This window comes from Salmo trutta, chromosome 28, assembly GCF_901001165.1.
Source record: "Salmo trutta chromosome 28, fSalTru1.1, whole genome shotgun sequence".
In the NCBI taxonomy this organism is placed as follows: domain Eukaryota; kingdom Metazoa; phylum Chordata; class Actinopteri; order Salmoniformes; family Salmonidae; genus Salmo; species Salmo trutta.
In genome coordinates this window covers 2,297,007-2,309,874 of record NC_042984.1, presented here as the reverse complement: position 1 = coordinate 2,309,874, position 12,868 = coordinate 2,297,007, and the positions used below count along the sequence as shown (strand labels likewise).

Sequence of the window (12,868 nt, the reverse complement as noted above, 5' to 3'; positions counted from 1 at the left end):
TCCCCTCCTCTCCCCTCCTCACCACCTCTTCTCTCCCCAACTCACCACCTCTCCCCTCCTCCTCCTTTCTCCGCTCCTCTCCCCTCCTCACCACCTCTCCTCTCCCCTCCTCACCACCTCTCCTCTCCCCTCCTCACCCCCTCTCCTCTCCCCTCCTCACCACCTCTCCTCTCTCCTCCTCACCACCTTTCCTCTCCCCTCCTCACCACCTCTCCCCTCCCCCTCCTCACCACCTCCCCTCTCCCCACCACCTCCTCTCCTCCCCTCCTCACCCCCTCTCCTCTCCTCTCCCCCTCCTTTCTCCCCTCCTCTCCCCTCCTCACCACCTCTCCTCTCCCCTCCTCTCCCCTCCTCACCACCTCTCCCCTCCTCCTCCTCACCACCTCTCCTCTCCCCCCCCTCTCCCCCTCCTCACCACCTCTCCCCTCCTCACCACCTCTCCCCTCCTCCTCCTCACCACCTCTCCTCTCCCCCCCTCTCCCCTCCTCACCACCTCTCCCCTCCTCACCACCTCTCCCCTCCTCACCACCTCTCCCCTCCTCCTCCTTTCTCCGCTCCTCTCCCCTCCTCACCACCTCTCCTCTCCCCTCCTCACCACCTCTCCTCTCCCCTCCTCACCATCTCTCCTCTCCCCTCCTCACCACCTCTCCCCTCTCCCTCCTCCTCACCACCTCTCCCCTCCTCCTCCTCACCACCTCTCCTCTCCTCTCCCCTCCTCACCACCTCTCCCCTCCTCCTCCTCACCACCTCTCCCCTCCTCTCCCCTCCTCACCACCTCTTCTCTCCCCTCCTCACCACCTCTCCCCTCCTCCTCCTTTCTCCGCTCCTCTCCCCTCCTCACCACCTCTCCTCTCCCCTCATCACCACCTCTCCTCTCCCCCTCCTCACCACCTCTCCCCTCCTCCTCCTCACCACCTCTCCCCTCCTCTCCCCTCCTCACCACCTCTCCTCTCCCCTCCTCACCACCTCCCCTCTCTCCTCCTCACCACCTCTCCCCTCCTCCTCACCACCTCTCCTCTCCCCCCCTCTCCCTCCTCACCACCTCTCCCCTCCTCACCACCTCTCCCCTCCTCCTCCTCCCCTCTCTCCTCTCCCCCCCTCTCCCCTCCTCACCACCTCTCCCCTCCTCCTCCTTTCTCCGCTCCTCTCCCCTCCTCACCACCTCTCCTCTCCCCTCCTCACCACCTCTCCTCTCCCCTCCTCACCACCTCTCCCCTCCTCACCACCTCTCCTCTCCCTCCTCACCACCTCTCCCCTCCTCCTTCTCACCACCTCTCCCCTCCTCACCACCTCTCCCCTCCTCTCCCCTCCTCTCCCCTCCTCACCACCTCTCCCCTCCTCTCCCCTCCTCACCACCTCTCCTCTCCCCTCCTCACCACCTCTCCCCTCCTCCTCCTCACCACCTCTCCCCTCCTCTCCCCTCCTCACCACCTCTCCTCTCCCCTCCTCACCACCTCTCCCCTCCTCTCCCCTCCTCACCACCCTCTCCTCTCCCCTCCTTACCACCTCTTCTCTCCCCTCCTCACCACCCTCTCCTCTCCCCTCCTCACCACCTCTTCTCTCCCATCCTCACCACCTCTCCCCTCCTCCTCCTCACCACCTCTTCTCTCCCCTCCTCACCACCTCCCCTCCTCACCACCTCTCCCCTCCTCCTCTCCTCACCACCTCTCCCCTCCTCACCACCTCTCCCCTCCTCACCTCACCACCTCTCCTCTCCTCTCCCCTCCTCCCCACTCTCCTCTCCCTTCCTCACCATCTCCCCTCTCCCCTCCTCACCACCTCTCCTCTCCCCTCCTCACCACCTCCCCTCCTCACCACCTCTCCCCTCCTCCTCCTCACCACCTCTCCCCTCCTCACCACCTCTCCCCTCCTCACCTCCTCCCCACTCTCCTCTCCCCTCCTCACCACCTCTCCCCTCCTCCTCCTCACCACCTCTCCCCTCCTCACCTCCTCCCCACTCTCCTCTCCCTTCCTCACCACCTCCCCTCTCCCCTCCTCACCACCTCTCCCCTCCTCACCACCTCTCCCCTCCTCACCTCCCTCCCCCACTCTCCTCTCCCTTCCTCACCACCCTCTCCTCTCCCCTCCCTCACCACCTCTCCTCTCCCCTCCTCACCACCTCTCCTCTCCCCTCCTCACCACCTCTCCTCTCCCCTCCTCACCACCTCCCCTCCCTCCCCCTCCTCACCACCTCTCCTCTCCCCCTCCTCACCACCTCCCCTCTCCCCTCCTCACCACCTCTCCTCTCCCCTCCTCACCCCCCCCCCTCTACCCTCCTCACCACCTCTCCTCTCCCCTCCTCCCCACCTCTCCCTCTCCCCTCCTCACCACCTCTCCTCTCCCCTCCTCACCACCTCTCCTCTCCCCTCCTCACCACCTCTCCTCTCCCCTCCTCACCACCTCTCCCCTCCTCACCTCACCACCCTCTCCCCTCCTCTCCCCTCCTCCCCACTCTCCTCTCCCTTCCTCACCACCTCTCCTCTCCCCTCCTCACCACCTCTCCTCTCCCCTCCTCACCACCTCCCCTCTCCCCTCCTCACCACCTCCCCTCTCTCCTCCTCCCCACTCTCCTCTCCCCTCCTCACCACCTCTCCTCTCCCCTCCTCACCACCTCTCCTCTCCCCTCCTCACCACCTCTCCTCTCCCCTCCTCCCCACCTCTCCTCTCCCCTCCTCACCACCTCTCCTCTCCCCTCCTCACCACCTCCCCTCTACCCTCCTCTCCTCCCCCATCTTCTCCCCTCCTCCCCCATCCTCTCCTCTCCCCTCCTGTCCACTCTACTCCACCTAGCTCTGCTCTACTTTACGTTGAGACTATTATGGAGTCTATGAAGTTAAATATACGTTATAGATCATGTTGTTGTGATGTCCAACACAGTAGATTGTAACTTTGTGTTTCCATGTCTGACTTTTCAGAGTTTTGGATCAGACATGAACAGTCTGGTGGCTCTGCTTGAGTTGTATAAATACATCAACAAATACTACGACCAGGTATATACACACACACCACACACACACACCACACCCCACACACACACCACACACACACCACACCCCACACACACACACACACACACACCACACACACACACAAACAACACACACCACACAAACAACACACACCACACAAACACCACACCACACCACACCACACACACACACACCACACACACACACACACCACACAAACAACACACACCACACACACACACACCACACCACACACACACACACACCCCACACCACACCACACCACACACACACCACACCACACCCCACACCACACACACCCCACCACCCCACAGTCCTTTCTAGCTAGTAATGTTGTTGTCTCTGTAGATCATCACATCTCTGGAGGAGGATGGAGCTGGACAGAAGATGCAGCTGGCCTATCGTCTACAGCAGGTCGCCGCCCTGGTGGAGAACAAGGTCACTGACCTTTAACCCCTGATCTCTGACTCCTGGCCTATCGTCTACAGCAGGTCGCCGCCCTGGTGGAGAACAAGGTCACTGACCTTTAACCCCTGATCTGACTCCTGGCCTATCGTCTACAGCAGGTCGCCGCCCTGGTGGAGAACAAGGTCACTGACCTTTAACCCCTGATCTCTGACCTGGTGGAGAACCACAGAACGTTACGTCAGATACAGCAGAGAACGCGAAACACTCAGATCCACTTCCTCATGTTTTTTTTTTGTTTTTTTCCCGGGGCGGACCCACTCTCGTCTGCATATTGCTCCCGCCCGCGGAGGGGCTGCCTCAGAGCGAAACATCTCACGGGAAAAATAAATTCTGTTAAGGTTGTTTCCTTCTCTCGCGTGAACGCGCCAGATATTATGGAGGAACTGAACTCAACGCGGGGAAGGAAACGCCCACTAAATAAACTATCTTCTTTATCCACCATATATGCTTTATGTTACGTGTGTGTGTGTGTGGGGTGTGGTGTGTGTGTGTGTGTGTGTGTGTGTGTGTGTGTGTGTGTGTGTGTGTGTGTGTGTGTGTGTGTGTGTGTGTGTGTGTGTGTGTGTGTGTGTGTGTGTGTGTGTGTGTGTGTACATGGTTCTGACGTTGCTTCCAGAGGCAGTTTGGAACTCGGTAGTGAGTGTTGTAACCGAGGACAGATGATTTTTACGAGCTTCAGCACTTGGTGGTCCCGTTCTGTGAGCTTGTTGTGGCCTACCACTTTGTGGCTGTGCCGTTGTTGCTCCTAGACGTTTCCACTTCACAATAACAGCACTTACAGTTCACCGAGGGCAGCTCGAGCAGGACAGAAATTTGACAAACTGACTTGTTGGAAAGGTGGCATCCTATGACGGTGCCACGTTGAAAGTCACTGAGCTCTTCAGTAGGGTCCATTCTACTGCCAATGTTTGTCTATGGAGATTGCATGGCTGTGTGCTTAATGTTATCCACCTATCAGCAACGGGTGTGTCTGAAATATAATCCCCTAATTTGAAGGGGTGTCCACATACTGCTGTCTATATATATATGGGTGTAGAGACAGGGCACGTTCCAGGGCGTCTGTATTGCAGTCATGCTGCACAGATGATAACATCTATCACCGCCTATATTAATCCCCTGAGCTGTACAGGTCGACTGCAACGTGGACGTTCTGTAACGAGCCCACAGTCTAGTCTTAATGACAGTCTATAACCACCGTTTGGGGGCCTCCGCCCAGCAGCTCTCCAGACTGTCAGACTCTCTCAGTACTCTACCTACAGATGGACGGTCAAGTTGAAAGTGTTTTGGTCATTTAAAAAAAAAAATTTTTTTAGCAAAACCTTTCTTTATTAACAGTAGTTTTGTGAACATCTATATCCTTGAATACCAGGAAATACAAGCTCAATGTCTGTTGGTGTTGTAAAATGTTTTATTTCTTAAAAATCCTGCACCTAGCCTGAGTACCAGTCTGTTTCTGCTCTGTTGGGGTCTGAACCTACCCTGAGTACCAGTCTGTTGGGGTCTGAACCTAGCCTGAGTACCAGTCTGTTACTGCTCTGTGGGGTCTGAACCTAGCCTGAGTACCAGTCTGTTGGGGTCTGAACCTAGCCTGAGTACCAGTCTGTTACTGCTCTGTTGGGGTCTGAACCTAGCCTGAGTACCAGTCTGTTACTGCTCTGTGGGGTCTGAACCTAGCCTGAGTACCAGTCTGTTGGGGTCTGAACCTAGCCTGAGTACCAGTCTGTTACTGCTCTGTTGCCAACACCTTATTGAATTGTAATTTGTCTTTAAAGTGTTGTCTTGCCAAACAGGTGGAGATGGAAATTACAGCCAATCCCTTCGAACACAACCCCCTGGTCGAACCGTAATACTGACTGAGTCTTAGGAAACGTATTTCTGTTTGATATAATCAAAGTTATACCAAATGAACAGTTAGTATACTACTACTTAGGCCAAATAGATTTCACAACAGGCAGTGGACACTAAATGTACAGCAATAAGTCTCGCAGGTACCAACAAGGGAATATTTAAGGTTGTAACCGGCAACACCTGGTCTCGCCAGCAGAGGGAGCTGATGAGGCGTTGAGACGAATTTGAGTCATTTTAAAACCAGCGTCTAGCAGGTTGTTCTGTTGAACAGACTGACACTGTATAGAAAACTAACTTATTCTCTGTAAATAGTGCTTATTCATAATCCACACCAACCAGTGGCGGTCAGTCGATGCCGTCCTCCCCCTTTTTTCTCTGAGGAGCCTCCACTGATACCAACCAAATGTGCCTTCTTCTTGTAACTTTGTAAACGACTTACTGTGTAGAATTTTTGTTGGGGAAGTTGGAACTCGTTTGCCAAATGAACTGACATGGCAAACTAGTTTTGAATTTGTACTGTGGATGTGTAAAGGGTAGAGAGGTAGGGTGGAAAAATTACTGGAACTTTCAATACATCCACTGTTTTTCCCCGGTTGGAGGATTCCTGGAGTCAAGAAGTAAATAAGCATAAAATCCCCAAATCCAGCATTTAAACAGGGAACAGGTGTAAAAGACTGCAGTAGTTCTGCAGAACAGTAGTTAAACACCCTGATCTTTACTGTTACAGGTTACCTAGCAGCCAGGGTTGGGGAGGAACTGATTACATGGAATCTGATTACAAACAAATATGGACCTGTAATCAGTTATGTTACCAGCAACAACAACAAAAATTATAATAATTTGTAATCAGATTATATTCACTTTTGGAAAAACTAGATTACTTCTTGGATTATTTTTTTAATTCAGAATATGCGTTTTGTGGGATAAAAGAGGCGAGTTTGATCCACCTGAGAGTCTGACCACAAAACCACGATGATGACACACCAAATGATGACCACCAATCAGAGACCATGAATGATGACCACCAATCAGAGACCACTACGATGACACACCAAATGATAACCACCAATCACAGACCACAAACCTGTGTTTTCCGGATCCTCCTTGTCCTCTTCAAATGCCTCTTAAGGGAAAAGTAATCTAAAAGTAACTGAATTACGTTACTGATTACAATGTTTAAAACAGGTAACTAGTAACTAACAGATTACATTCAGAAAAGTAACTTACCCAACTCCGCTAACTGCAATATTACCCGTCGGTCTCCTCTGACCCCAGCAGGTTCAGTATCGCTATGGTTACTACGGTTACCCTTAATGGTTCCAAACGGACCCTTATCCCCTACATAGTACACTGCTTTTGAGCTGATCCCTAAAGTGGTCTCTTGTGGAAGCCTTGTGTTCCCATAGGGATGAATATAATTAACCTATGCTATGGGCCCTGGTCTAAAGTAGTGTCCTCTATATAGGGAATAGGGCCCTGGTCTAAAGTAGTGTCCTCTATAGGGAATAGGGCCCTGGTCTAAAGTAGTGTCCTCTATATAGGGAATAGGGCCCTGGTCTAAAGTAGTGTTCTATGTAGGGAATAGGGCCCTGGTCTAAAGTAGTGTCCTCTATATAGGGAATAGGGCCCTGATCTAAAGTAGTGTCCTCTATATATATAGGGAATAGGGCCCTGGTCTAAAGTAGTGTCCTCTATAGGGAATAGGGTGCTTTGACACGTTGCTCATTGACCTTTGACCCCTGCTCCTGGTTTGAAGACGCCAACATTTAGTTAGTGTACATAGAGATCATTTATGTATTTATTTGTCTTGGGTTTGTAAAAGTGATTGTGTAGTTTATATTGTTGAATGGTGATATTAATTCATTTTAACCCCTAACATGTCTTGTTCATATCCCAGCATTTGTAGCTCAGTATGTATGGCTTGATTTAATGGCACCCTATTCCCTATATAGTGCACTACTTTTGACCAGAATAGTGCACTATAAAGCGAGCAGAGTACCATTTGGCACAGATACAGTGTGATGTTAAAGGTTTTTTTTTCTGAAGCGTGTGTAAGCCTTCCTTTAACAGCTGTATGAAGTATTTACCGGATTTCTGGGAGTTTGAGTCATGTTTATTATGTTGTCGTCCCCCCTTCTAACCTTTTGACACCTTAATAACACTTTGATTGAAGCATTTAAAGGTTAAAAAAAAAATGTACTGAGGCAGTATTAAGTGTTCTGCCCTTATCGTGTGGTCTGAGGCAGTATAACTGCCTCATGATCGCTTCTGAAACTACAGGACACGTTCCAGGTCAACTATATTGCAGTCGATGCATTGCATTAACCAATGGTTGCGTGCAGTCAGACATCAGATTGGTTTTAACATATGTGAAATCTGGCGTCTGAAACGTAGTCAGCCTGGAACGCGTCCGTTCAGTCTTCCTTTCAGTGAGTGTTGTGTTGCCTGTATTTTTCCTGAAAGGTTCTCTGCATGCGTGTGCTTTTTTAAAATCGTCTGGTCGTGTGTTTATGAACGTCTGATTCCTTAAAAGACTACAATCAGAGCAGGAACGCACCCTATCCCCTATATATATAGGGCACTACTTTAGACCAGAGTCCTATGGGCCCTAGTCAAAAGTAGTGCACTGTTTAGGGGATAGGGTGCCGTTGGGGATGTTGCAGCTGTGTGTGTGTGTGTACAGAACACATATGTTAGAAGAAAACATGACGTTTGAAACTTCTGCATGAGAGTGACAATTTTTTGATAAACTTCCTCTTTTAAAAAAAAATAATAATAATACTTATCCGCGAGGATTTGATGTCCCGATGAAACTAAACACTGATTTGTTTCCTGACTCTGGGCGTCCTGATTGGCAGCCTATTCTCTATCTAGGGCACTACTTTTGACCAGAGTCCTATGTGCCATGAGTTGAAAGTAGTACACTTTCTTTAAAAGGGAATAGGGTCCGATCAGCATCCAGGATCGAAACAACCAGTTTTATAACTGTTGTTATTCTACTTGTACATTTTTATATTCCTTCCTATTCTGGGTCGTAAACAATAAACACCACGTCTCAGTATAAAGGTCTTGGACTGAGAGGACCTCTATCTGATAAACTATGGTGTAGCACCAAATGGGACCCTACTCCCTATCTAGTGCACTACAGTTGGCCTGATCAGGCTATGGAATAGGGTGCCATATTCAGACTTTGATAAACAACAATCCAACTCAAAATGTGACTCTTTATACAAGGAGATGGAAACCAGCCTAATGTATTTGGTGAGTGTGTCGTTATAGTTTGATACCAGATGTGATAATGTGTTTGTAAATACATTATGAAGAGAAATCGGTTCCTTCTCAACTTTGGAATTTAAAACTCTATGCTTACAAGATTACATTTTGGGAGCCAAAATGTGTCTGTTATCAAATGAACATTTGTATGGGGGATAAAAAAAGAAAGTTATCATTTTAACATTGAATAGGCTTTGTGTCTTGTTTGTGTCTGGTTGATATTGTGCTCGTTACAGTTTTCTATAGGAGACGTGCTGGTGTGGTTGATTGGGTAAAAACTGTACAACTGTGAAGAGTTATAGAAACTAACAAAAAAATGTCCTTTACAATGTCTTCATTAGAATCAATGTTGAAAACCAAATGGTTCCTTCCTGCTCTGCTCCGATTGGACCGTTTCTACTCATCCTTTACAATGTCTTCATTAGAATCAATGTTGATAACCAAATGGTTCCTTCCTGCTCTGCTCCGATTGGACCGTTTCTACTCATCCTTCTTAAAGGAGTCCAGTCTCGGGTTTGAATATATATTGTATATTTGTATATTGCTCGATTCCAAACCAAATTTACTGAGCTTGAGCACTTTTTGTGTTGGTTGACTATTATTCTAAATTAATTACAGCCATTGGTCACATGGTTAGCAGATGTTATTGGTCACATGGTTAGCAGATGCTATTGGTCACATGGTTAGCAGATGTTATTGGTCCATACACATGGTTAGCAGATGCTATTGGTCACATGGTTAGCAGATGTTATTGGTCCATACACATATTTAGCAGATGCTATTGGTCACATGGTTAGCAGATGCTATTGGTCACATGGTTAGCAGATGTTATTGGTCACATGGTTAGCAGATGCTATTGGTCACATGGTTAGCAGATGTTATTGGTCACATGGTTAGCAGATGCTATTGGTCACATGGTTAGCAGATGTTATTGGTCACATGGTTAGCAGATGCTATTGGTCACATGGTTAGCAGATGTTATTGGTCACATGGTTAGCAGATGCTATTGGTCACATGGTTAGCAGATGCTATTGGTCACATGGTTAGCAGATGTTATTGTAGCGATATGCTTGTACTGACTCTGGGGTGTGAAGACATACACTACATGACCAATAGTATGTGGACACCTGCTGGCCAACATCTCATTCCAACATCATGGGCATTAATATGGAGTTGGTCCCCCCTTTGCTGCTATAACAGCCTCCACTCTCCTGGGAAGGCATTAATATGGAGTTGGTCCCCCCCTTTGCTGCTATAACAGCCTCCACTCTTCTGGGAAGGCTTTCCACTAGATGTTGGAACATTGCTGTGGGGACTTGCTTCCATTCAGCCACAAGAGCATTAGTGAGGTCGGGCACTGATGTTGGGCGATTAGGCCTGGCTCGCTGTCGGCGTTCCAATTGATCTCGAAGGTGTTCGATGGGGTTTAGGTCAAGGCTCTGTGCAGGTCAGTCAAGTTCTTCCACACCGATCTCGAAAAACCATTTCTGTATGGACCTCGTTTTGTGGCCGGGACATTGTCATGCTGAAACAGGAAAGGGCTTTCCCCCAACCTGTTGCCACAAAGTTGGAAGCACATAATCGTCTAGAATATCATTGTATGCTGTAGCGTTAAGATTTCCCTTCACTGGAACTAAGGGGCCTGAACCATGAAAAACAGCCCCAGACCATTATTCCTCCTCCACCAAACTTTACAGTTAACACTACCTGCCCAAATGCATAGTGCCCTCCTGTCATCTGCCAAATCCAGATTCATCCATCGGACTGACAGATGGTGAAGCGTGATTCATCACTCCAGAGAACACGTTTCCACTGCTCCAGAGTCCAATGGCGGCGAGCTTAACACCACTCCTGCCAACGCTTGGCATTGCGCATGATGATCTTAGGCTCGTGTGCGGCTGCTCAGCCATGGAAACCTATTCCGACTAATAGTTATGCTGACGTTGCTTCCAGAGGCAGTTTGGAACCGAGTGTTGCAACCGAGGACAGGAAATTAAGGGCGATGTGCTTCAGCACTCAGTGGTCCCGTTCTGAGAGTCGTTGTTGCCACTTCACAATAACAGCACTTACAGTTGACCGGGAGCAGCTCGAGCAGGGTATAAATTTGACAAACTTACTTGCTGGAAAGGTGGCATCCTATGACGGTGCCACGTTGAATGTCACTGAGCTCTTCAGTAGGGGCCATTCTACTGCCAATGTTTGTCTACGGAGATTGCATGGCTTTGTGCTCGGGTATAGCTGAAGCCACTAATTCGAAGGGGTGTCCACATACCCTGTCTCTACACCCCGACATCAGTATGTTCCAGGGCATCTGTATTGCAGAGTCCACATACTTTTGGCCATGTAGTGTACTATTCTCCTCTGTCATTACAGAGTCACTACAATGTTGTGGATCCATTCTCAGTTAATACTATATCTGCATCTGGACAATCAAGACAGCTTACATTTTTCTAAATTATATATAATTTTTTAAAAAGCTATTTAACTTTTACATTGAAAATGTGGAGCTTAAATTTTTTTTTAGATCTTTAGGACAAAAATCAGAAATCCTTTTTAGATTAATTTTTGAGGCAGCAAACTGTGAAAGGGGCGTAGACTTCCACTAGGCCCCGTCTTTTACCTAAAATGTAATCCCGCTTGATAGAAAAACAAAGGCAATTACGTTAAAAAAATATTAAATGCAAAGGTTACCATGTACCTTCTCATACTTCAGGAGTTTCCATGAAATAGAAGATTCCCTCCTGGAGACTTCAAACGGCTTAGACTAACTTCTACACAGACCAAAAATATTTAAAAAAAAACAACAATTCCAAAGATTTGAGTGAGTTAGTTCATAAGGAAATCCTGTCGGCAGTCAGCGCTGGGAATAAAAGACACGTATCTGTGGGGTTATGAGTTCATGAAGAGCCGTGGTCGAGCCAGAGATGCCAGAACAGAGTTGGTGTGTAACGTTTGCTGCTAACCACCAGGGAAATTAACGTCAACGTGAAGCCAACGTGCAAATTAGCTGGGTGACATTGTAATTGCTACTCTTTCTCCAATACTTTTTACAGGAAAAACATTGCACCTGTAAAGTAGCCTAATCCCAAACTGCAATCCAGCGTATTGGCGTCTTCACAAGGTAAAATGCAATCTGGTGGACAGATAAAACCTTTACTGTTCACATTTTACTTTCAATTCTGACTAAACTGACTGGCCTGCGGGGCTTTACCGGTTCTGACTGGCCTGCGGGGCTTTACCGGTTCTGACTGGCCTGCGGGGCTTTACCGGTTCTGACTGGCCTGCGGGGCTTTACCGGTTCTGACTGGCCTGCGGGGCTTTACCGGTTCTGACTGGCCTGCGGGGCTTTACCGGTTCTGACTGGCCTGCGGGGCTTTACCGGTTCTGACTGGCCTGCGGGGCTTTACCGGTTCTGACTGGCCTGCGGGGCTTTACCGGTTCTGACTGGCCTGCGGGGCTTTACCGGGTTCTGACTGGCCTGCGGGGCTTTACCGGTTCTGACTGGCCTGCGGGGCTTTACCGGTTCTGACTGGCCTGCGGGGCTTTACCGGTTCTGACTGGCCTGCGGGGCTTTACCGGTTCTGACTGGCCTGCGGGGCTTTACCGGTTCTGACTGGCCTGCGGGGCTTTACCGGTTCTTGACTGGCCTGCGGCCTGCTGGGGCTTTACCGGTTCTGACTGGCCTGCGGGGCTTACCGGTTCTGACTGGCCTGCGGGGCTTTACCGGTTCTGACTGGCCTGCGGGGCTTTACCGGTTCTGACTGGCCTGCGGGGCTTTACCGGTTCTGACTGGCCTGCGGGGCTTTACCGGTTCTGACTGGCCTGCAGGGCTTTACCGGTTCTGACTGGCCTGCAGGGCTTTACCAGTTCCGACTGGCCTGCGGGGCTTTACCGGTTCTGACTGGCCTGCGGGGCTTTACCGGTTCTGACTGGCCTGCGGGCTTTACCGGTTCTGACTGGCCTGCAGGGCTTTACCGGTTCTGACTGGCCTGCGGGGCTTTACCGGTTCTGACTGGCCTGCGGGGCTTTACCGGTTCTGACTGGCCTGCGGGGCTTTACCGGTTCTGACTGGCCTGCGGGGCTTTACCGGTTCTGACTGGCCTGCGGGGCTTTACCGGTTCTGACTGGCCTGCGGGGCTTTACCGGTTCTGACTGGCCTGCGGGGCTTTACCGGTTCTGACTGGCCTGCAGGGCTTTACCGGTTCCACTTGGTTCTGACTGGCCTGCAGGGCTTTACCAGTTCCACTTGGTTCTGACTGGCCTGCAGGGCTTTACCAGTTCCACATGGT

The 12,868-nt window shown here is 50.0% G+C and overlaps 1 protein-coding gene across 6 annotated transcripts in view; it reads left to right on the top strand.

The window, feature by feature from the left end:
* Nucleotides 1–3,899, top strand: part of LOC115165264 (plexin-B3) — a 227,978-nt gene extending 224,079 nt beyond the window's left edge. For all 6 annotated transcript variants that reach the window (XM_029718268.1, XM_029718270.1, XM_029718265.1 and 3 more), the window contains exons 36-37: nt 2,916–2,990; nt 3,339–3,899. In XM_029718268.1, coding sequence (XP_029574128.1) covers nt 2,916–2,990; nt 3,339–3,443 — 180 coding nt within the window. In that variant the 3' untranslated portion in view covers nt 3,444–3,899. The remainder of the gene's footprint in view (nt 1–2,915; nt 2,991–3,338) is intronic.
* The last annotated feature ends 8,969 nt before the right edge of the window (nt 3,900–12,868 follow it).